This window comes from Jaculus jaculus, chromosome 2, assembly GCF_020740685.1.
Source record: "Jaculus jaculus isolate mJacJac1 chromosome 2, mJacJac1.mat.Y.cur, whole genome shotgun sequence".
Lineage (NCBI taxonomy): Eukaryota > Metazoa > Chordata > Mammalia > Rodentia > Dipodidae > Jaculus > Jaculus jaculus.
The window spans coordinates 84,180,958-84,206,478 of record NC_059103.1 but is presented as its reverse complement, the minus strand read 5'-3'; the positions used below and the strand labels follow the sequence as shown (position 1 = coordinate 84,206,478).

Genomic DNA, 25,521 nt, shown 5'->3' with positions numbered 1-25,521 from the left:
CTGCACTGAAAGTGTTACTCTCTCCTTGTATGTCAGGACAGGTTACAGGTTACATATGCTTCATTGGCTTTACCATCCTCAATTAAGGTGTACTTGGGGATTGACTACTATTGCATTTAATGCTTTCAGATTCATAGGGCCTTTGTCTTTTTGTTCTATCATTATTGGGGGCAGGGTCTGATTCAGACCCAGGCTGGCCTAGAACCCATTTCAGAACAGAAATCTCAGCTTCCCAGCTGACAGGATTAAGGGTGTAGAGTAACACACACCCTTAGGGATTGTGGCTTTATAAGGTTATCTGTTTGTTTCAAACCCCACACTTGCATACTCTGTGCTGGTTTTTACTGAATGTGTATATTGCTCAGTTGAATTTTAGAATTTGCCAGGAAATTGCTCCACCCACCGCACTAGAATACTTGAGCAGCAGGCAATCTCAACACCTAGGGTTACTTCTTGGTTGAATTAGAGCACAAGAGGTACACTGGGCACCTTAATAAGCTCCTACTCTGAAGGTACATAAAGTGGGATTTCGATATCTAAAAGCACCACAGATTAGAAAACCCATGTACCAAATCAACTCAGGATGCAAAAATCACAACATTATAATACAAGAAACACAAAGAATCAAGACAATACAATTCCACCAAAAATTATAAATCCACCAGAAATGGCCCCCAATGAGACTGTTTTAGATGAAATGCCTGACAAAGATTTCAAAAAGAAATGATTGTATCTAAAGCCAGGCGTGGTGGCGCACACCTTTAATCCCAGCACTCGGGAAGCAGAGGTAGGAGGATTGCTGTGAGAATGAGGCCACCCTGAGATCCATAGTGAATTCCAGGTCAGCCTGGGCTAGAGTGAGACCCTACCTCAAAACAACAACAACAACAACAAAAAATGATTGCATCTATGCTCCAAGAAATCAAAGAAGAAAACAAAGGAATTAAAGGAAACAAACTCCTTAAGGAATTCCAAGGGAACATAGGAAACCAGCTAAATGAAATAAAAAGGTCATTACAAGACATAAGTAAGGAAATAGAAATACTGAAAAAAAAAAAAAACAGGCAGAAATTCTAGCACTGAAAATAAAAATAAGAGTCAGTCAAATAAAAAACTCCATGAAAAATCTCACCAGTAGAATGGATGAAGAGAACAGACTATCTAAAGTAGAAGACCAGGTGGCAGGTCTAATACAGTCCAACAAAGAGAAAGACAAGCTAATAGGAAGGTATGAATGGGAATTTCAAGATATTTGGGATACTATGAAAAGACCAAACATAAGAATTCAGGATATAGTAGAAGGAGGATTTCAATCCAGAGGATTAGTAGGCGTTTTCAACAAAATTATAGAAGAAACATTGCCCCAAATTGGGAAATAAATGTGAATGCAGATGCAAGAGCTTTTAGAACACCAAACAGACAAAACCTGGAAAGAATCTCGCCTCTCTATGTTATAATTAAGCTAATAAACATGCAAACCAAAGAAAATATATTGGAAGCAGTTAGAGAGAAAAAGTAAGTCACATGTAAAGGCAAGCCCATCAGAATAACAGCAGATTACTCAACTCAAACTTTAAATGACAGAAAGGTTTGGAATGATGTATTCCAAGTTCTGAAAGGTAACAACTGTCAACCAAGAATACTTTATCCTGCAAAGCTATCTATCCAAATTGATGGAGAAATAAGGAAATTCCACAGCAAAAACAGGCTAATGGAATTTATGATCAGCTCTACAGAAAATACTTGAAGGGATCCTTCACACTGAAGAGAAGGTAAAACACACACATATGTGAAACAGGAAAAGTAAATCATACTCAAATAACAGTTAAAACAAGAGAGTAAAGGGAAAATAGGAAACACTACAAAATGAGAAGAATGGCAAGAATAACCACATATCTTTCTATAATAACTCTTAATATCACTGGTCTCAGTGTCCCAATAAAAGACACAGGCTTGCAAACTGGATTAAAAGGCAGTATCCTGCTGTTTGTTGCCTCTAGGAAACTCATCTCTCAATAAAAGATGGGCCCTGTCTTAGGGTGAAAGGATAAAAAATGGTATTTCAAGCAAATGGGCCTAGGAAACAAGCAGGGGTTGCTATCCTAAAGTCTGACAGGACAGACTTCAAACCAACATTAGTGAAGAAAGATAAAGAAGGTCACTTTATAGTGATTATATGAACACTCCAACAGGAGGACATTACAATCTTAAACATATATGCATCTAACATAGAAGCTTCCAATTTCATCAAAGAAACACTAGTAGGGTTAAGATCACAGATAACACCAAGCACAATTGTTGTGGGTGACTTCAATAGCCCATTCTCATCAATTGGCAGGTCATCCCAGCAAAAAGTAAACAGAGAGATAGCTTGATTAAATGATGTCATGGAACAAATGGACCTAAAAGATATCTACATAACATTCCATCCAAATGCTGAAGAATATACATTTTTCTCAGAAGCACATGGAACATTCTCCAAAATAGACCATATATTAGGACACAAAGCAAATCTTAACAAATACAGGAAAACTGAAATAATCCCTTGTACTCTTATCTCACCACAATGGGATTAAACTACAAATCAGCAACAAGAAAAACTATAGAGCATACAGAAATTCATGGAGACTAAAATCAAACAATATACTACTGAATGATGAATGAATCATTGAAGAAATCAAAAAGGAAGTCAATAAATTCATGGAATCAAATACTGATGAGAACACAACATATCAAAACCTTTGGGACACATTAATGCAGTCCTAAGAGGGAAATTTATAGCTCTAAGTGCCTATATTAAGAAATTAGAGCGTTCACAAGTAAACAATGTAATGCTTCACCTTAATGCCCTAGAAAAAGAAGAACAAGGCAAACCAAAAATCAATAGATGGGAAGAAATAATAAAGATTAGGGTAGAAATTAATGAAATAGAAACCAAAAAAAGACAATCCAAAGAATCAATGAAATGAAGAGTTGGTTCTTTGAAAGGATAAAGAAGATTGACAAACCCTTAGCAAAGTTGACCAGAATAGAGAATAGACAAAAGTAATAAAATTAGAGAAAAAAAAAGGTAACATTACAATACACACCAAAGAAATTCAGAAAATCATAAGGACATAACTTTAAGAACATACTTACCTCTAAATTTGAAAATCTTAAAGAAATGGATGACATCCTTGATTCATATGACCTACCAAAATTAAATCAAGATGAGATAAAACATTTAAATAGGCCTATAACAAGTATGGAGATTCAAGCAGTTATAAAGGCTCCCAATTTAAAAAGTCTAGGCCCAGATGGTTCAATGGCGAATTTTACCAGACCTTCATGAAAGAACTAAAATCACTGCTTCTCAAACTTTTCCACAGAATAGAAGAGGAAGGAATTCTACTAAACTCCATCTATGAAGCCAGCATCACCCTGATAACAAAACCAGACAAAGACAGAACAACAACAACAATAAAATAAACACCAATCTCCCTCAAGAACATAGATGTAAAAATTCTCAACAAAATATTGGCAAACAGAGTATAAGAATATATTAGAAAGATTATTCACCCTGATCAACTAGGCTTTATCCCAAAGATTCAGGGATGGCTCAACATATGCAAACCAGTAAATGTAATATACTATATAAATAGTCTGAGGGACAAAAATCACATAATTATCTCAATAGATGTAGAAAAGGAATTTGACAAAATCCAATATCCCTTCATGGTAAAAGTCCTACAGAAACTGGGAACAGGTGGAACATATTTCAACATAATAACCACTATTTATGACAAACCTACAGCCAACATAATACTAAATGGGGAAAAACTTGAAGCTTTTCCACTAAATTCAGGAACAAGACAAGGGTGTCCCCTGTCCCCACTTTTATTTAATATAATACTGGAACTTCTAGCTGTAGCAATAGGCAAGGGACACTCATTAAAGGGGTACAAATTGGAAAGGAAAAGGTCAAATTATTATTATTTGTAGATGATATGATTCTATACATTAAGAATCCTAAAGACTCTACCAGCAAACTATGAGAGCTGACAAATACTTTTAGCAATGTAGCAGGATACAAAACAAACACACAGAAATCAGTAGCTTTCCTATATACTAACAACAAACATGTGGCAGATGAAATTAGGGAATCTCTCACATTCACAGTTTCCTCAAAAAATAAATAAAATAAAGTACCTTGGAATAAACTTAACTAAGGAAATGAAGGATCTCTACAATGAGAACTTTGAAATACTCAAGTAAGAAATTGCAGAAGACACTAGGAAATGGAAAGACATCCCATGTTCTTGGATTGGAAGAATCAATATTGCAAATATGCCAATCTTACCAAAAGCAATCTATACATTTAATGCAATTCCCATTAAAATTCCAAGGGCATTCTTCAGAGAAATAGAAAAAAAAAATCCTAAAATTCAGTTGGAAGTGCAAAAAAACAAACACCCCAGAAAGCCAAAACAGTTTTGAGCAACAAAAATAAGGCTGATGGTATCACCATACCCAATTTTAAGCTATATTACAAAGCCATAGTAACAAAAACAACATGTTACTGGCACAAAGACAGACATATAGATCAATGGAACAGAATAGAGGACCCAGGTGTTAATCCAGACTGCTACAACCATCTGATGTTTGACAAAAATGCCAAAAATATTCATCAGAGAAAAGACACCCTGTTTAACAAATGGTGCTGGGAAACTTGGATATCTATATGCAGAAGTATGAAACAGATCCTTATCTTTCTCCATGCACAAGAATGAAGTCCAAATGGATCAGGGACCTTAATATCAGACCTGAAACTCTGAAACTTCTAAAAGGAAAGGGAGAGGAAACCCTTCAGCATATTGGCATAGGTAATAACTTACTGAATATAACCCCTATTGCTCAGAAAATAAAACAACTAACCAATCACTGTGATATTATGAAATTATAAAGCTTTGATACAACAAAGGATACTGTGAATACAGCAAAGAGACAACCTACATAATGGGAGAGAATCTTTGCCAGCTGTGCATCTGACAGAGGACTAGTATCCAGAATATACAAAGAACTCAAAACACAAAACACTAAGAAATCAAACAACCCAATTAAAAAAATGGGCTATGGAAGTAAATACAGAGTTCTCAAAGGAAGAAATACAGATGGCATATAAGCATCTAAAAAAGTGTTCTGCATCCTTAACTACTGGGGAAATGCAAATTAAAACTATATCTCTATCTATCTATCTATCTATCTATCTATCTATCTATCTATCTATCTATCTATGTGTATACACACACACACACACACACACACATATAAAATATCCTAATGACTCTTCTCACTATCTTAGAGATACTTGCACAACCATGTTTATTGCTACTTTATTCACAATAGCTAGGAAATAGAACCAGCCTAGATGTCCCTCAACAGGTGAATGGACAATAAAGATGTGGTACATTTACACAATGGAGTTCTATTTAGTAGTAAAGAAAAATGAAATTTCCAGGGAAATGTTTGGAGCTGAAAGGATTATACTAAGTGAGTTAACCCAGGCTCAGAAAGCCAAATGTTACATGTTCTCTCTCATATGTGGATCCTAGCTACAAATGTTTAGACTTGTATGTGTAAAATCGGCAGCAGAGGCCAGTGAGATAGAAAAAGACTATAGGGAGGGAGGAGAGGGAAGGACTTTAGGAACCATATTGTATATATTTAAGTAGAAGAACAGATTACAGGTAATAGAATGGCCTAAGTGAGGTCAGGGGAAGAGACTGAGTAAAAGAAGGGTTGGGGGAGGGTCAATTAAAATTCAAAATATTCTGAATAAGACATATGAAAATCAACTGTTTTGGATAATAGCACATTTAGAAGCCATAGATTGCTAGTAGAAAATTTTCAGTGCCAGAGATGAGATATCTTCCAGTGAGTTGTTGGCCATGGAGGTCCCTGTTGCCTCCAAAACATTGCAGGCTATTGCCAAGGCCCTTGGGTTGCCACAAGTAACAGATAGTAAATCCTCATTGCTAAAGACTTCACATGCCTGGGCAGCAAGGTCACTGAGAAATCAAGTTGGTGCTGACCTGAAAACCTTCCCTGTAGACCAGCCACCTGAAAGTTGGAAAAAGCTGCACTGCATGCAGCTCAGCATTGAAAACAGTGGACACTGGAAGCCTCAAGGTTAGCCAGACATACCAAATGACCAAACAGGTACAATGGTGTCATATGCGCTCTAGGGGAAACCAACTGCTCTCTAATTGGACTGGAGGTCCACTCTGTGGGAGGTAATACATGCCTAGCACTGAAAACCTAATCAAAAGCCTATGGCAGGGGAGGTCATGAGCCTTAGAGGTATAAAGCCTGCTCTTGTCTGATAAATGCATATATTACTCTCACCAAATTGTTCTGAAAGCACTACACTTATTGTTCATATTCACATATTAATGCTACTCTCACTTCTGGTCAGATGGCACTGACCATTGGGATGACCCAAAAGGCAACACAGGGCTGAGAAGAAGTGAGAGAGGAGTGTCCAGCACTAAAACATCACTGTCACACCCTCCAAAGCTCAGGGTCCATTGTGGAAGAGGTGGCAGAAAGAATATAAGAGCCAAAAGAAGGGTAGGACTGATTGCAATGCAACTGTCCAGACAGAAATTGGCCTTGATATCCATGACCTTGCAGTGCCTAGCAATACCTTCACAAGAGCCTCATAACAGGATAAAAAGATGATGACATCAAAATAAAAAAAGAAGCTAATGGAGAGAGGGAGGGCATATGATGGAGAATGGAGTTGTAAAGGGGAATGTGGGAGAGGGGAGGGAATTATCATGGTTTATTGTCTGTATGACAACCATATCCATTCAGTTCTGATACAAAATGTTTGCATGCATTTGGGGGAAGAGTTGAATTAATGTTTGAAAACATTTTTTCCAGCACCAAAAAAAATCTCCCTAAAGAAAAGATATATTTAGAAAAAACTGAGTGGATAATTTCATTAATTTTTAAAATTTTTTTGTTTATTTATTTGAGAGCGACAGAGAGAGAGAGAAAGTGGGGGGAGGGGAGAGAGAGAGGGAATGGGCAAGCCAGGGCTTCCAGCCACTGCAAACAAACTCCAGACACATGCGCCCCCTTGTGCATCTGGCTAAGTGGGTTCTGGGAAATCGAGCCCTAAAGTGGGATCCTTAGGCTTCACAGGCAAGCGCTTAACTGCTAAGCCATCTCTCCAGCCCTAATTTCATTATTAATACTAACACAATAATAAGAAGATTAAAGAATCAGGTGTCAGGAGTAAACCACTGTATGTCTCAGGTCAGTTTTTTGCAGGAGGAAAGAATGGTTCACCACCATGGAAAGGAGTACCCACAATGATACTGCCAGGGGCACAAATCCCACGTGCTCACAATTTTGACAGACATATAAGTGCTACCTACCATATTTTAAATTTTATATATGGCTTTAAGACAAAAAGTCATCTCCTGATTTTGAAAACCAGATCACAGAGGCAAGGCAGAGTGCACACTGGTAGTAACCCTACTCTCCAAGAAGCTGGGCCCATGGATTTTCCAGACACATTTCCTTTTGCCCATGTGTATATGGTGTGCACAGTGTGTGGGCACATGTGTATGCACATGCACGTGTGAGTGTGTGCATGTGGAGACTAGAGGACAATCTGGGGTTTACCCTTAGGAACGTTGTCCACTTTCTGACACAGAGTCTCTCACTGGCTTAGTGTTCACCAATAATGCTACAATGGCTAGCCAGTGAATCCTAGGAATCTGCCTGTCTCTGTCTTAACAGTGCTGAGATTATAAGCATGTATTGCCATCCCCCAAATTTTTCCATAGGTTCTGGGGATCAAACACAAGTCCTCATGCTTTCAAGGCAAGCACTTTACCACGGAGTTATTTCCCTAGTGCTAGGGCATATTAATAAATTTCCTCAGTTTGAGTATTTATGTTGTAAAAGTTTTGTATTTCTATAATCTGTATGTATATCAATGTTGATATATACAGTGGCAGTAATATTTCTTCTATTACTATATTTTGTTTCACAGCTGTTTGAAAGTTCGAAGCAGTTCTGTGAAGAGCAGCATGGAGACACACTCATTGAAGGAAAGTAAAAAACAGCATGCAGACAACACAAAAATTGAAATAAAAATATATCTCACAAATGATACTACCATATACATCATCATGATTGCTAACATTAAAAGCTTCAGAGATGGCTGGAGAGATGGTTCAGCCGTTAAGGTGTCTGCCTGGAAATCCTAATGATCTGGGTTCAATACTTCAATACCCATGTAAAATCAGATGCGCAAAGTGACACATGCATCTGGAGTTGATTTTCAGTGGCTGAAGGTCCTGATGAACCCATTCGTTCTCACTTTCTCTTTCTCTGCTTGAAAATAAATAAAAATACCAAGTGCTACAGAGGATTTCCACACTTGGAATACTGACATGATGTTAGGATTGGGAAATGACAACTACTTAAAAAATAGGTTGACAGGTTCTTATAAAGCTACACAAAACTGGGCATAGTGGCCCATGCATTTAATCCCAGTACTAGGGAGGGAAGGATTTCTGTGAGTCTGAGGCCAGTCTGGGACTACAGAGTGAGTTTCAGGTCAGCTATGAGGTTGTAATCTACCCACAGATACTAGCTCAAGGAAAATAAGTGTATGTTCACAGAAACATGTACAAAACTTGTTCAGAAACTTGCACAAAAATGTTCAAAAGAACTTTATTCATAAGAGCCAAAATGTAGAAAGAGGCCATATAGATACATGAGAAGATCCTGTATGCAAAGTGATGTCTCAGCACAAGGAAATATTCAGCAATTAAAAAGAAACAGACAACCCTGAGGATACTCAACACCTGCTAAAGCAGAGATCCAGAGGTGCCTAAGAGCTCATTACTATAACTAGACTTAAAACACACTCACACAGCTCATAGAATTTTGTGGAAGAGGGGACAGAAAGATTATAAGAGCCACAAGTTGAGACATCATGCCCATAGGTATTCCCTCCCCCCGCCCACAAAAAAATAACTGACTGCTGCTCCCACAATACATCTCCAATGGGATGGTGACAGGGATAATGGAAAAGAGGGTACCATCACATGATGTATCCATATGAAATATGTTTTAATAATAATAGATTAAAAAAGAAAGAGGCAATTGACATATATAACAATATGGTGGCTTTCTAAACCATTGTGATGAGGTAAAGAAACCTTTCACAAGAGAGTGCATGCTCTACCATTCTTGCTATATGAAACACTAGGCTACTAAAACAAATATATCATAGAACAAATCAGAAGACTGGTTGCCAAAGAAGAGAGGCCATGCACAGGGGCTGGAGTGACTATGAAGGAGCACGAGGCCACTGTGTAGGGAAACGATGATGTTCTGTGTTTTGACAGGAGTCAATGTTACACAGGTATATATTTATTACAACTAAATGACTACTGACTTTAAAACATACACAATTTATACATGTGGCCTTGGGTTTCACCAGAACTGAAAAATGATGTACATTTCATTATAAATAGATTTTTTTCCTCAAAAGGAAAAATAAAATTGTAGGCAAATATTGGACATTAATTAATGACATGCACTTGAGTAAAGTGAACTGAAACTGACCTAGAAATGCTTCTAAGAAAGACAGACGTGTAACAAAACAAGTAAGAATTAGTTTTAGTATTTTGGTGGCAGTTATATAGGAGTTTACCATGAAATTCTTTTATATTTTCTCTGGTTGAAATGTTGAAAATAGCTAACACATAGTTTGTTTTTTGTTTGTTGTTGTTTTTTCCCCGAGATAGGGTCTTTCTCTGGCTCACGCTGACCTGGAATTCACTTTGTAGTCTCAGGGTGGCTTCAAACTCACTGTGATCCTCCTACCTCTGCCTTCTGAGTGCTGGGATTAAAGGCGTGCACCACCATACCAGGTTAATACATAGTTTTGATTGGGTTATAATTTAAAATGTATGCACACATACTGCATATAGCAGCATTTATGCTTCAATACATGTTGGCCTCCCTCATCCCATTAAGTATTTTGATTTTAAAAAGAGAAGTTGGGAGTGCTGTCGGAAATTTCTGGCAGCATGACAGAACATAGCATATTTAAAATAAATAAGGTAAGGAATGTACTTTTTGACCTGAAAATATGAACCTACAGCACATATAAATCTGCCTTTGAAAAACAGCTCAGGGCTTTCCCCAAGAAACACACTTCCCACTTCTCTCTGTTACTAAGAGGAGAGATGACAGTCTAAAGGGTTTTTAAGCCAGTGTCTGCACAGATGCCCACTTTCTCTCTTCCTTCCCTCTGGGGAGGTAAAGTATACAGCAATAGCCACAGCCCCTCCTCTCCTCCTTCATGGTGCTCTACCCGCATCCCAGGCCAAGGAAGGAAGCACAGCTCTCTTGCAGACCCACTCCCCAACTTCGGATGCGGTGATTAGTACATTACGTCAGCCTTCCTGAAGGATCACCAGATACGTGTTGGGAGGGGAGCTGGGACTACTGACTGGCCTTCTGAGGTGGGTGGTATCAAAGTTGTAGCTAGAGTAGTTTCTTTTCCGTGTTACATGTGATAGGATCTGACTCACTCTCCTATGGTACCCGAGTCACCCTGTGCAGTATCTGTCATTTAACAAAGGAATGGCAGCAGTGAGGGGTACCACGGGTTATTTCTTGATGTCCTGATCAAAAACCACAAACAGCTTCCTAATATCTTATAATTTAAATGTGTACCACTTCTTGTAACTTCTCAGTCAACTATGTATGGGGTGTATCTCTAACAACACATGCAGATTTATTACCTCATGTTTCTGGATATTGAGTTTATGGTCATTTGGCCCACTGACTATTAGAGCAAATGTAGTAGGACCAAGGACTACGGGAGGATAACATCTGCCAACAACATGATGGCAGGACATGAACTAGGCCTTAGGCCTCCTCACTTGCTATGTGGTTTGCCCACATATTTTGTGTTCTATGCAGTATTAAACAGGCCAGACACAACCCAGTACATCCATGTTTGCCATACAAAATGACAAAATAAAGTTGGTGAAATTTCCAATCTACTAGTGAATTGAATGACTAAATGCTTTTGCATTACTGAAGTTTATTCCAGCCTCCTGGAATATGCAATCGTGTATATGAAAAACAATGGTAAAAGAAGAATAATTTTGGAATAGGTAAATTACTGTTACTTGTCATTCTTACCTCATTTGAAGGAATCGTGGCAAAGGGTTTGATGACAGCAGCCAGAGGAATCTGAGCTTGCTTAGCCATGTCGGAAGTGCAGGGGAAGCAGTATGTGGTACAACGAATGTATCGAGGGCTAGCATTGCCTGAAACGTTTCAAGGGACAAATTCAAAAATCAGTTACAAAAAAAGCTGTTAAAATGTTTAAATGCTCATAAAGGTACTTGAAAATAATCCTATTGGTAACAATTCCCTTGTTTCTAAAAAAAAAAATTGTATTGTAAAATTCTGAAAGCTACATTCCAGGGACATTTAAAACACTTTGAATTCTACTGGAGAGATATAAAAGAGGTATTTTACACTGTTACTGTTTTCTATAGGCTTGAATAGCCTTAATATAGACTTGAGAGGGTTTGAGTAAAGACTAAGAAGCATAAAAACACAAAAGAATCAAATTTTGGGATCACAATCACTCTTCTACCTGTGTATCTTCTATCAATACATCAACCAATATGTCTGTTCCTATAACACATCTGTTTATGGGAGGGTAAGCATATATACAGCATTTCATATTATCCCTTTTTTTAAATATGAATGCATTTTACTGTTTTTCATATGTATGTGTGGGACGTGTGTGCACATGTTCACATGTGTTGGCATGTTTGCAGGCAAGTATGCATGTATGTATGCACATGTTTGCAGAAACCAGAAGCCAAAGGTCAGATGTCTTCTTTAATCAGACAGACAGAGTGTCATGCTGAACTTGAGCTCACTGATTCACCTAGTTCAGCCAGCCAGCGAGCCCCAGGGACTTTTTTTTTTTTTTTTTTTTTTGAGGTAGGGTTTCACTCTAGCACAGGCTGATCTGGAATTCACTATGTAGTCTCAAGGTGGCCTCAAACTCATGGCCATCCTCCTACATCTTCCTCCCAAATGCTGGGATTAAAGGCACGCACCGTCACTCCCAGACGACTTTTTGTTTTGATACTGTGTCTTTTTAAATTGCCCAAGATCACTGACTATAGCCAATAGGCTTTGAAATTATAATCCTTCTACCTCAGCCTCCTGAGTAACTGGGATTACAGACCTGACCTCCAGGCAGCCTACTTATCTAAACTTTTGAGATAAAAGTTTAGTATCTAAAATATTTTGAGGTAAAATATTTTGAGACCAAAAGAATATAATCAGCAAATAATCTTTTATTAGCTTTATAGTAATGTTTTGCACTGCCCTAGGTATTTCTGTTTAGAGCTTAGATTCTTTCAGGGGTCATGGACACTGAAAATGAAACCACAGAATATGATAAATGCTATGAAAAATACTTGGTTGAGGGGTACAGAGAGTGGGAGGCATATTATAATTTTACACACTGTGGGGATGGTCTTATTTAAAAGGTAAAATTTGAGTAAACACTGGGAGGAAGAAAGGAAGGAAAGAAGGAAAGAAGGAAGAAGGGAGGGAAGAAGGGAAGGAGAGAGAGAAGGAAGGAAGACAGGAGGGAGGGAGGGAAGGAAGGAAGGATGAAAGGAAGGAAGGAAGGAAGGCAGACAATCCCACTGACTTAGGTGGAAGGTTGGGTCTTGTCTACTATAGGAAGAGCCGAGGCAGTGTAGTGGGGTGGGAGTTGCTGTGGGGCCCAGAAACTGGGGAAGAATTCAGAGGAAGAACAGGTCCAGACCATGTGGCCTCTTCACACCATTTAAGCCCTCTGAGTTTTACTCCAGCTGAAATGCAGACCCAGGACTGGGCTTGAAGAGAGCGGTATCATAATCTGAAATAGACTTCATCTCATTCTTATGTGGAGAATGGCTTCCATGGGAGGGGAGCAGAGACAGGGAGGCCCTAGAGGAGGTTACTACAGGAGCCAGAAGAGAAATAGTGGTGGCTCAGACACACTTCATAGTAGCACAGTTGGGAGAAATAGGCAGAGTCTGAATATATTTTGAGGATACAATGATGTATGTGTTGGTGGACATGATGGATGTGGTATGCAGATATGCAGGAATTTTATTCTTGGGAACTAGAGGCATTCTGAAACTGCAATCATTGAAGAGTGAAAAGCTACTGGTACATAGAACAGGTTTTTTTCCATTAAAATTACATTTATTTAAAATTTCATAAATTAAAAATCATTATTTTGTGTATAATTCTATGAGGTTTAACAAATGCACGCATCAGAAAACTTATAAAAAAAACAAGATATAAAAAAGTTCCAACATTACAAACAAATCCCCTTTGCTACCACTTTAACTGTTTTGTTTTTATTTTTATTTATGTATTTGCAAGGAGAGACAGAAAAGAAAATGGGTACGCCAGGGCCTTTAGCCACTGCAGACAAACTTCAGATGCATGTACTACTATGTGCACCTGGTTTTACATGGAAACTGGGGAAGTGAACCAGGACTGTTAGGCTTTGAAGGCAAGTGCCTCAGCTGCTGAGCTGTCTCCACAGTCCCACTTTAACTTTTGATAGTTCCATCCCTACATCCCTATTGGTGTACCCTTGACAGAAAACACACAAATGAAATCAAATAATAAACAGTCTTTTGAGTTTGATTTCTTCTACATAGCATATGAATTTAAGATTGCCCCATATTGTTGCATATTTTGTTCCTTAGTTATTATTACTGAGTAGAACTTCATTGTCTGAATTTTAAATTTTAAAAATGGAGAACAAGTTTTATTGTTCTACATTTTTAAATAGTTTGTAAGTCTAGTAAAGGCAAGAGGTAAGATTTTCCACTGAAGAGAAGGTAGTTCCTTCTGGAAAATCTAGATGAGAAGTATGTTCCTGGGTAACATATGCACAAGGCTACAACCGGGATAATTTACTTCTCATACCTTAAACTATATTTTAAAATGAAGAGTTAATTATAAGTTATCTGTATATTAAATGAATTGGAGTTTGTCCTGAGTATAGTCAGACATCCTTAGATGGGGTCTGACAAGTATTCCAGAAGCCAAGTCTTTACAGAATATTTAAAAATGATTTTAATTAAAAATACAAAAAAAGGTAAAAATAATTCCAAATAACACTACCTCAAAAGTTCACAAAGTGAAAAAGCCTCCTTTTAGCCTGTACAATTCTACCTCCAAATGGTTAACAACTTGCTTTATATTTCAGTCCTCTTCTTAGCTTTGAAAAAAATCTATCTATGTATTTATCATGTCTATCCAACTATCATTTTACTTAAAACTATACCCACACTATACATAATTATACATATTAATTTTTAACTTGATATAAAATATAAAATAGGATATGAGTACAGGCTGCAACATACTTATAGTATCCTACTAACTAGACATGCCATAAGTTATTTACTCATTTTGTAACAGACATATTCAACATCCTATTTTTGTAACTTTTACTAAAATTTAATCCATATAATACAAAATTCACCCACAATTTAAGGGCTTCCGTGTATGTATGTCATATAGTCATTAACAGAATTTTAGAACATTTTCACCAACTTGTAAAAAAAAAAATCCATCCATTTATTATCATGCCCACTCACCTTGTTTTCCCAACCATTTAAACTCAGCATTTTATTTTCTTATGTAAATTATATCTCTGTACAGTGTTGAGCCTTGATTTTCCTTGTTCTGACAAGACTGTTTAATCTATTCACAATTATTGCTAGTACTGATATGAGTTTACTAATGTCACTTTACTATTTTTTGCCTTAAGGGTTTTATCTTATTTTTTTAATAAGAACATACTTTGTATAGATACATCATGTGCTGGTACCATCTTTACCCTTCTCCCTGTCTTCATTAGAAGGAACAATTTTTAAGAAGTGTGTTGGCAGAGATTAAAAAAAAAAGAAAGATCTGGGTAAGAACATGTCTACTTTGGAAGATCTATGAACCAGTCAGCAACAATTAGATATGTGAATTGGGAGACTGGACTAAAGTCTGAGTTAGAGATGCACATTTGGGAATTCTGAACATAGAAATGGTACAGGAAGTAGGGTAAACTACAAAGGAGTAACTGTGGTTGAAGAAGAGGAGAAGATGACCAAGGACTAAGCCCCAGGAACCTCCAACATGAAGCATTCAGAAGAGGAGAAAAGAAGAAAGCAGTGGACTAGAAGGATGGCTTAGTGGTTAAGGTGTTTGCCTGCAAAGCCCAATGACCCACCCAGGTTTGATTCCCCAGGACCCATGTTAGCCAGGTGCACGTGTCTGGAGTCCATTTGCAGTGGCTGAAGGCCCTAATGTACCCATTCTCCCTTTCTCTCTTCTCTTTATCCCCTTTCTCTGTCAAATAAATAACTTTTTTTAAAAAAGAAAAAAGAAGCTAAAGAGATGGGGGGCAGGTGGCAAGGGGAAAGCTGGTGTCCTGGAAGAGAAATGAAGAAACTTCACCAAACAAGATGCACAGGGGTGGGGGTGGGGGGTGGAGACATGGCTTAGCAGTTAAGGAACTTGCCTGCCAAGCCTAAAGACCCAAGTACAATTCCCCAAGACCCACATAAAGCCAGAAGCACAAGGTGGTGCGTACACCTGGACTTTGTTTGCAGTGGCTGGAGGCCTTGTGACCACTGGGTCTAGCAATTCAGCTGAGGATCCTGAAGAGGTTTAAAAAGAGCCTCTGACACTTAAATATTTATTCAAAATACTAAAGAAAAGTAATAATTTTTTTAAAAAAGCCCATGTAGAGCTATTAAATTGAAATAAAGTTGTCATTTATATAGGTCAACAACGGTGGGAAAAAAAAAAAACTATCAATTTCAACTTATTATGTACCATCTCATAAAGCTTTACAAATATAAATTCATCTAAGTAGCTTTTATTCAGTCTGTAACTAACAGGAATAGAGCAAATCATTTTAGGATACTGACTAAAATGACCTGTATTATTTTATTTGTTTTTTTTTTTAAATATGAGAAGTTTTATTTTATTTTTTTTGCTGACATACTATGAGGCAAAACAAAATCAACACCATACAAAATAACTTTATAAAATATCATTCACATCATCTTCATCAGACTTACAGCATTCTGTGCCTGTTAGGAGCTATGTAAGGAGGTGAAAAACCACTATGCCAAACTTTCAGTATTAGTTTATATACACATAGTAAGAAACAAAAACAAGTAACTGTTAGGTTTTCCGTGAATTTATTGCAAAAATAGTGCAAACTATTTAACCTAGTAGCTGTGAAAGCAAACTTGAAAGGACCCAGCTAAGCCTAAACATGACGTACATTATTTTAACATTAGTATCAGTAGTGCTTCTAGTTGGTTTCAGCTTGTTCTCGTGCTGTGCCCCATACACACGCACATGTACGCACACCTTTGTGTGTGCCCACACCATCATCATTCCTGAGGACAGGTTTCAGGGCTCGCATTCTACCAAGAGTGACACCAGGCTCAGCGAGGGCATGAGGGAGGCTCATGCAGATGGTAGGAGGGAAGTATGAATTCCCCAGACACAGCTCCCCCGTGTCGCTGACTCCACCAGGACATCTGTACGGCAGCATAGCTGAGGACTAGGACCTGGGGGCTCAACAACTCTTAGATGAAACAATGCTTGTTTCTATGTTGATCATACTTCAGGGTTGGGTCAGGAGGCTGTTTGCTTTGTTTTCTCTTCTCTTCCCTCCCTCCCTCCCTCTCTGTCTTTCTTTTCTTCCCTTTCTTTCCTCCTCCCTCCCTTCTTTTTTTTCTCTTTCTGCTGTTTATGGTACTGGAGACCAAACCCAGGACCTTATGCACAGTAGGCATAGCTTAAGAACTAAGCTACAGGATCAGCCAACAGCTTGCATTTTTAACTTGCCATAAACAACAAGGTGATATACTTTCCGGAAGAGTCACTCTGCATGAAGCTAACAGATATATTAAAATGAGAGCAGCATGCTGCAGAGTCAAGAGAAATGGAGCTCAACATTCCTACAATCCCATCTACAGGTGGCAAACCAAAATCCAGAATGTTAGAGAATCTACTGAAAGCAATAGTGGATCGAACAGGTCAGCTGACTTCTTAGGCGTTCAGGCCTCGGTGCTCTGCATGTGGCCCTGTGGCTTTCCAACAGTGCACAAATTCAACCAAAGTGGTGAATGCTCATTTAAACTTTAAATCAAAATTGAACTCTTCCTAAAGAGGCACAGTATATTATATATCACTAGAAGCTCTCTAGAATACTATAAGCAGAGAATATAATTCTGTTAAGAGCACTTTTAAAGTTCTTTAATGACAAATAGGAAATTGATCTGAGCTCAGCTACACTAATGTTTCCCATTATTAGTATTATTAAAGGGATATTTGCCTTAACAACAGTGAGAAATCTTAAAAACTTTAAAAAGATTGCTGAAAATGAATACCTTGGTCTTGTATCACACAATCTGTAGTCACCAGTGGAGGGATCTGGCCTCTGGTATTGGTGGAATAAATCTGTCCTCCTTTGGTGGTTCTGTCATTCTCGATCACTTGTATCTGACAGACAAGACATCAAGAGCAAATTAGATTACATGTCTTCCCAGAACTCAATTAAGGGCCCACTAAGTAGCTTATGTTCCCCTTCCTTCCTTCTCTCTTTATATGGAGGGCTGACATTTTCTAAGTTCTTCTGTTTCCTTTCTAATCAAATGCTCATGGAGTCTATCAAACTTCCACTTCCTTCACTGCTTACTTTCACAGTCTTAAGCCCACAGTTTCCAAATATTCCAATTGCATTCTGTAATACTCTGTGAACCTTCAGAGAAACTTATTTTTATTCAATTTAGTTACTATGAACATAGGTGGGTACTTCAAAAGTATTCCAGGAAGAGGGCTGGAGAGATGGCTTAGCGGTTAAGTGCTTGCCTGTGAAGCCTAAGGACCCCAGTTCGAGGCTCGGTTCCCCAGGTTCCACGTTAGCCAGATGCACAAAGGGGTGCACGCGTCTGGAGTTCGTCTGCAGTGGCTGGAAGCCCTGGCGCGCCCATTCTCTCTCTCTCCCTCAATGTGTCTTTTTCTCTGTGTCTGTAGCTCTCAAATAAATGAATAAATAATGAACAAAAATAAAAATAAAAATAAAGTATTCCAGGAAGAAAAGAAATTAAAACTTTAAAAACTTTTTTTTTTTGCAATCAGAGAAAACCTCAAGACTACAAATCATTAAATTCAGAAGAAATGACTTAGAATATATATGACTTTAAGCTAACTTCTCTCTTCAGAATCCCTCTTAATCTTTAATTTGCCATTCATGTTTCTCCATACAGAATGCAAAACGTTCTCATGAGGAGCATTTTCCCATTGTTTAGAAATCAACTGGAGCATAGGTCTCCAGATTTTGTCATCTGACTTGAGAATATAATTTCTCCACTAAAAACATTTGCTGCTGAAGACTGCAAGAGATTTTTTTTTTTTTAAAAAAATAAGTTTTCCTGCTGTGACTATCTATGGAGGAACATTACAAGCAAAAGAGAGTAGCATGAACCTTAGAATGAAACAAGAATGAATCCTAATAATTCATCTTTCTCTCTATCCTCTGTATCTTCTCCTGCCTTCTTTCTACAGAAGAGGCAGGTAGAAAAAAACACAGGAAAATGAAAAACAAAAATAGAACTAAAAGGGAGTCAAAGGGTGGGAGAAAACAAGGTATGTCTATACTGAAACGAAAAAAGTTGAAAGACATGTAGTTATTTTTGTGGGGGGTGGTTTCGAGGTAGGGTCTCACTCTAGCCCAGGCTGACTTGGAATTCACTATGGAGTCTCAGGGCCTCGAGCTCACGGCAATCCTCCTACCTCTGCCTCCCAAGTTCTGGGATTAAAGGTGTGTGCCACCATGTCTGGCCCATGTAGTTTTTTTATATGCCTAAACAAACCATTAATAATATGAAAACTGCCTTCACCAAACTCTGAAACTCCCTGTAGTTCCACCCCACCCAGATGGTGCTAGCCTCGTTTCCAACAATATTGGTAACAGATTAAGTCTGACTTTAAATCTTTATCTGTCTGCTTTCCAAATTCCACAGGATTTGAGTAATTAGAAATATTAAAGATACAGAATGTGTTCCAAAGCCTAACACAGGAGAGACTACAGCTACCATGGACAGAGATAAAGAGTATGCAGGAAAATCATAACACAGTAAGTATAGTCTCTGTTTTGATTACACAGTTAGTCAGGCTCATCTTATTAACATCTATTTTAACCATTTCAGTCAATAGAATAATTTCAAGTGTGGGTGAGGAAAAAGCCACAATGACAGTCATGTGTCTAATACACAGAAAATATATGATGAAAGTCTTCAACAGACTATATTTCCAAAAGGATTACTTTTAAATTATCCCTTTTTAATTTAATAGGCACTGTTTACCAAGAAACAATGGTGCAAGTGATCATTATTAATTAAATCCATATCTTGTATGTAAGAGAAAAAAGTAAACAACTTAGGAGATGGCTCAGCAGTTAAAGGTACTTGTTTGCAAAGCCAGACAGCCTGGGTTTGACTCCCCAGCACCCATGTGAAGACAGATATACAATATGGCACATGCATCTGTAGTTCATTTGCAGTGGCAGGAGGTCCTAGAATAACCATATTCATTCATTCATTCATTCATTCATTCATATTCTCCTCCCCCCTCTCTCTCTCTGTGAAGTAAATAAAAATATAAATATATACTTTTTGAAAACAGAAAACACTAGGAAACATTACAGCACTTTAGTAATTGGTAAAAGTAGCTTTTTTTATTTAATGCATGTTTTGGAAAAAACAGACTTAGAAGTAAAACAATAGTCAGAAATTTCCATAACAATTTCTATGGTGACTTGGCATGCACAGACTTAAATCTGATGATATAATGTATGTTAATGCCCAAGTTACTTCAAGAGATATGATTTATTTTCCTTCAGAAGACATGCTACTAGGGTTACTTTCCCACTTATTCACCATGAATACTGTGGATTCATAAAAGAGAATCAGAACAAAGAGAAAAAGAAATGTTTGTCCTGCTATGAATGAATAGGAAGAAACAAGTTAAAAAGACATGTGAGCTGTAGAGGAAAGGCTGCTCAGAACGGAATCCCTTGAATGTTGGAGTATTGAAAGAACAGAGCAGGAAGTGCTCCACTCTGAGTAACCCTCCTCTGGGTGTTAAATAGGAGTGAGGAAGAATCTGATGGTAATAACTTCCTCACTTCCAAAATGTGGCTAAAACTGCCACTCAAAGGGTTATACTACGAAACCTGCTCAGGAATAGAGTATGACATTTCTCTCTCCAACAGAATGTCTGTCATTAGAAAAAGGAGGTAATTTTGATAATGGGGAAACAGTTTCCTTCTCACATGGCTGCTTTATTACTTCAATATAACAAATATGAGAATAATTTGCACATATACATTTGGAAGGTCTGTGATTAAATCATAGCATCTTGCCCTCGCTGTTACTATTCATTCATTCCTTCATTCAACAAATAAGCAAATGAATATACTATGTACCAGACTGTTTTTAGCATTAGATAGCATCATGTCTAAATCCTTGCCCTCAAGGAGCTGACATTCTAATAAGGAAGACAGGCAATAAGTAAACAGTTGTGCAAATAATAGGTCCTCTGCAAGGCAGATGCTGCTGTGGCCATGGAGAAATGTGGATATGGCATCAGGGATGCTGAGAGGGGCAATGAAGCCAGGCTTTGCATCCATTTAGGAGAACACATGGGCATTGGAAACATCAAGTGCAAAGGCCTGGAATCCAGGAACATAGCAGACATGGACATATTTGAAGAGTGGGTGAAGCTGAAGCAGAGGTTAGGAGTGAGGAGAAACCTAGTCAAGAGATATGGAATGTATACGTGCATATGCATGGTGCATGGCAGAGACAGAATGGCATAGAACGTAGCATCATGTAAACTTGTATGCATCACCCCGGCTGGTGTGCAGCCTGCAGGGACAAAGAGACCACTGACGAAGCTCCTCCAGTACTAGGTGGTTACATCATCAAGGCTTGAACCAGGCAGAATTGATGAGTAGGACTGGAATTAACCAAAAGATTAAATTTGAGATGTAAGAAAAAGAGTAACTGAAGAATATGAGTTTTTTTTCATGTGAGGCACTAGCACAATGGTACTGGATCCCGATTTCAGGGCATACACCTACATTCATCTAAAGCCATATGCACGATGAGATCTCTCAGAGTGGTGAGCACACTTTAATGTGTCTAAGACTCTGAGAGAGCTTATGCAAACAGATGCAGAGCCCCACACCTGGAGACTGATTAAGAGCCAAGGTCTGAGAACACAGGTTTCCAAGAGGACATCAGCTGAGGTCAGCAGCATGTTCCTGGAAACATACTTGGATAATGCTGACTCAGAGTAAACATCTGTGAAAAAGGAATAGCTCCAAAGCCTAAATCTAGGGTCACTTCTAATACCCAGAGGTCAAACAGATGAGGTAAAGCCAGTAATACAAACAAACACATGCACAAATACACAAACACACACATCCAAATGTACAAATATACAATGTACATATAAACACATGTAAATATACAAGCATGCATAAAACATAGATACACAAACATAAAGATTAAAAGAAAGAGAAGATGAAGGCAATGTGAGTCAAAGAAAAATGGATGGTAGAGAGTGCTAATATAGTCTTGAATGGAATAAACTACAAAGATAGAAACAGTAATTGAGGACTGTGACACTTTCAACTGTAATCCTAAAGGTGCATACTAATGGTGATGATGGGGTCTGAGGTAGGACCATGGATAATTAAGGTAGAATGAAAGAGACTAAGAAACTGTCAGCCAGGACTTAGGAAGTTCATATACAGGATATTAAAGCTACCTGTGTTTATATTAGAAATAGAGCTGGTGAGCATGATAGTAAGCCAAGGATTACACAACTGAAAGATGAAATGGTATGACCTTTGAATGGCCACGGATTTTATCTGTAATCACATAGAATAAAATAAGCTCAAAGTAAACATGTTTTTTTAAAAAAACTGGAATAAATAATATTGTATCTAATTTATTTATTTATTTATTTTTATATGATGGGGTCTACACACATACCACATAGGTGCCCCTTTGTGTCTGGCTTTACCTGGAAGGAGTGAAATCAAACTCAAGCCAAAAAGATTTGAAATAAAGCTCCTTTAACCACTGAGCCATCTCCTCAGGCCCCGATAATATTGCTTTAAAGAAACTTCTCATTACTGACATAAAGTAAGGAAGGAAAGATCTGTTTTGGCTCACAGTGTCATAGGCTCCATCCAAGGTTGCTCAGCCCCATGCACTTGGGCAGAACACCATGCTAGCAGGAGCACCTGGTGGAAATGATCACCTCATGGGTGACAGCAAACAGAGAAAAAGACATGAAGAATCCAGGGACAACACACACACAAGGACCATCTTCTTCCAGCCAGGCCCTATTCTATCTCCTAAAGTTTCTAGAGCCTTCAAAAATGTCAGCACCAGTTGAGAACCAAGCATTTAACAAATGAGTCTGTGGAGGGTACTTCATATTCAAATCATAAGAAATAGTAATCCATAAACATGACAGGAAATAGGATTATTAAAAAGATACCAAGAGTTGCTAAACTTTTATTCCTAAAGTGTTATAAGGCACTCCAAAAGCACTGGGCACTTTATTACAAATCTCTAACTTCACACTCATAAGCAGAGTAAATGTTTATGTTCCTTGTTCAGTGTGACCTCGTTATCATCATCCAAGGCTGAGTTCTCTTTGGAAGCCCCCAGCATGCCCTGAGCCCTAGTAAACCTCTTGTCATAGGTACTGATGAGGACAGGAGCATCCTCATGCAATGAGTGGCTCAGAACCTCACAACCAAGGCAGCCAACGGCTATGAATGGAAGGGTTTCCCTTGGAGAGGGAGAAGAGCACTCACAGGGCTGGGAATAGAGTCAGGGTCCAGCTTCTTCTGGAGCTGTGGTGGTGGTCCCGCCATCTGCGCAGGTCCTCCAGGGAAGCCCCCTGGGTAAGACAGCTGTGCACCTGCCATTTGGGGTCCATAAGTGGCTGCTTGAAAATAAATGTAAAATGATGTGACAATCTCCAATACAAGGCATACGACTTGCTGAAAATGCTATGCTCTTCAGTCAAGCACATTGTATAGGTCATCTTATCAAATAAGGCAGAGTTAAGTATGCATAACTGTGCTTGCTCCTTTCTTTCCTTGTGCCATACCATTCAGAAATTACCATTCCTTGGACTGGAAAGGCATTTGCTTGCAAAGCCTGACAGTCCAGGGTTTGATTTCCCACTATCCACATAAAACCAGATGCACACAGTAAAGCATGTGTCTGGAGTTCATTTGCAGTGACAGAAGACCCTGGCAGGCTCAGGGTTTCTTTCTCTCTCACACATAAATAAATAAAAATATTTTTTTTAAATGAAATAACCATTCCTTAAATGTGACGTCAGAATAAAGCTGGTTCCCAACCCAGGGTTTCCTCAGGTAAGCCACACCTTCCTCTCACCCAGCCCAACTCACTCTGCTGGGGAGGGTAGCCGGGACCCAGGGTCTGGCCGGGCTGAGGTGGAGGCTGGTATTGGGCATTCAGAGGAGCAGGCCCAGGAAGTCCATCTTGTCTGTGTGTTGGTGGAGCCATGGGAGAGGGCCCAGGTCCATTCAGTGTGGTTGGAGGTGGAGGTAGAGCCTGAGATCCTGGCTGCAAAATGGATGGCTGTGGAGGTCGTGGAGGTCCACGGAAAGCTGCCGTTGACAGAGGGCCAGGGGGCCCCTGGCTAGGCGCAGTCATGCCCATACCTGTGGAAAGAAGTCCATCTCAGTGTCACATTTCTTAATACTCTGACTCCTACCAAGTACATGACAGAGACACTTGTTTCCATATATGAATCAAGAGGCCAGGTAAAAAAATCCTGTGTGTTTTTGTGGCCAGAAGTTGAAATCTTTACTCAGAAAGTGATAAAATGTTATTGGGGACATTTTTATAACTGGAATTTTAAAAAAGACTGCTAAAGTAACATTCTTAGTTTTAGTGAGAGACTTAATAGAATAAAGTTCAACTTAGTTGCATTGTTTACATAATCTATGTACTAATTAAGGCATCTATGTATGGTACAAAATCTAGAAAAAATTCAATAAAATTTCATTACACAACAATGATTATTCAGGTAACCTATATCCCTCGTACTTTACTTGCATCCTGTGCTTGACTTGACAAACCAGACTTAAGAAGCAGGTGGAGTACTCAGAGGGAAAGGATGGGTCACTGGCAGACTTTCTAAGCATACAGAAATGGCTAGAAATGCAGAGTGCCTCCTGTTCAATGCTTATGTGAAACTATGTTGTTTCTTTAAGGCTTATCCATTTAGAAATTAGTATATCGTGAAAGTCTTCTGGGAGATTTTTAGCCATACTTCTAAAATACCGAGTTTAAATACTAGGGAAGGTTTCTCATGAAAATAAATATCTGTCTACATGGCTGCTGCAGAGGAGACTTTCTATTTCCTAGAATGGCCAGCATTTCTACTGATGGAAATCTGAGCATGCTACTCCTTTCTTTCCTTATCTTTTCAGCCTCATGTCATCTGAGATTCAATTCTTTAATTATCTTGAAATATGTGGCAGTATGATCAGGAAAACATAATCACAGTCATACACAATACCAATAATTTACATACAAAATGGTCAAAATGCATGCCAAAATTATGTCAATTTTAGAATGAAGAAAATCTTTCTCAAGAATAATGACTAGAAATGTAGCTCAATAGTGCAGCCCTTGCCTCGCATGTTTGAGGCCAGGAGTTCACAACCAGCACTACACAAACGCACAGAAGTTGTGATCTAAGTTACTTAATGAGCCCCAATAATGAGTGCATTACCGTAGCTGTTGATTTGCATAGCACTGAGCTGATTGCCCAGTTGGGTGACAGAAGAAGTGGGTGCAGGACTTGGGTAAGACTGTGTGGTGGGCTGGCACGGGGCATAAGAGGATGCCACGTTATTGACAGGTGGAGGTCCAGGAAATCTAAGAGGGGGAGAAAGAGTGTTAAAATCATGGAGTTTCTTAAGCCAACAACAATGCAATAAAAAATCAGTATCTTATAAGACAAAAGAGACCTCTATGCGGTGTTAGACCATGGCTGTTATTGTACTGTACACAGCATGTTAATCTTGACACAAGTTCAAAATGAATCCGGTGGTAACAGGCCACAACTACGTTCACATGCTCAATTATGTCAAGGCAAAAAAGAGAACAGTTCTAACATAAACCCAGAACCAGCACTGGGAATCAATTTTGGCTTTCGAGGTGGTGTATGACTCTAGTCCAAGAACTGACCAAGACCACCCTCTGTAGCACCTGGCTGGCTTCAGACTCATAGCAATTCTCCTGCTTG

General features: G+C 38.6%; 1 protein-coding gene across 2 annotated transcripts in view; it reads right to left on the bottom strand.

The window, feature by feature from the left end:
* The window catches only part of Sec24d (SEC24 homolog D, COPII coat complex component), a 119,349-nt gene that overhangs the window by 74,389 nt on the left and 19,439 nt on the right, over positions 1 to 25,521 (bottom strand). Inside the window, exons 4-8 of one of the 2 annotated variants that reach the window (XM_045143098.1) lie at positions 25,006 to 25,151; positions 23,651 to 23,926; positions 23,045 to 23,178; positions 17,535 to 17,646; positions 11,227 to 11,354 (exon numbers count right to left, since the gene is read on the bottom strand). In XM_045143098.1, the coding sequence (XP_044999033.1) occupies positions 11,227 to 11,354; positions 17,535 to 17,646; positions 23,045 to 23,178; positions 23,651 to 23,926; positions 25,006 to 25,151 (796 nt within the window). The remainder of the gene's footprint in view (positions 1 to 11,226; positions 11,355 to 17,534; positions 17,647 to 23,044; positions 23,179 to 23,650; positions 23,927 to 25,005; positions 25,152 to 25,521) is intronic. The other variant, XM_045143100.1, reaches the window with a different exon arrangement.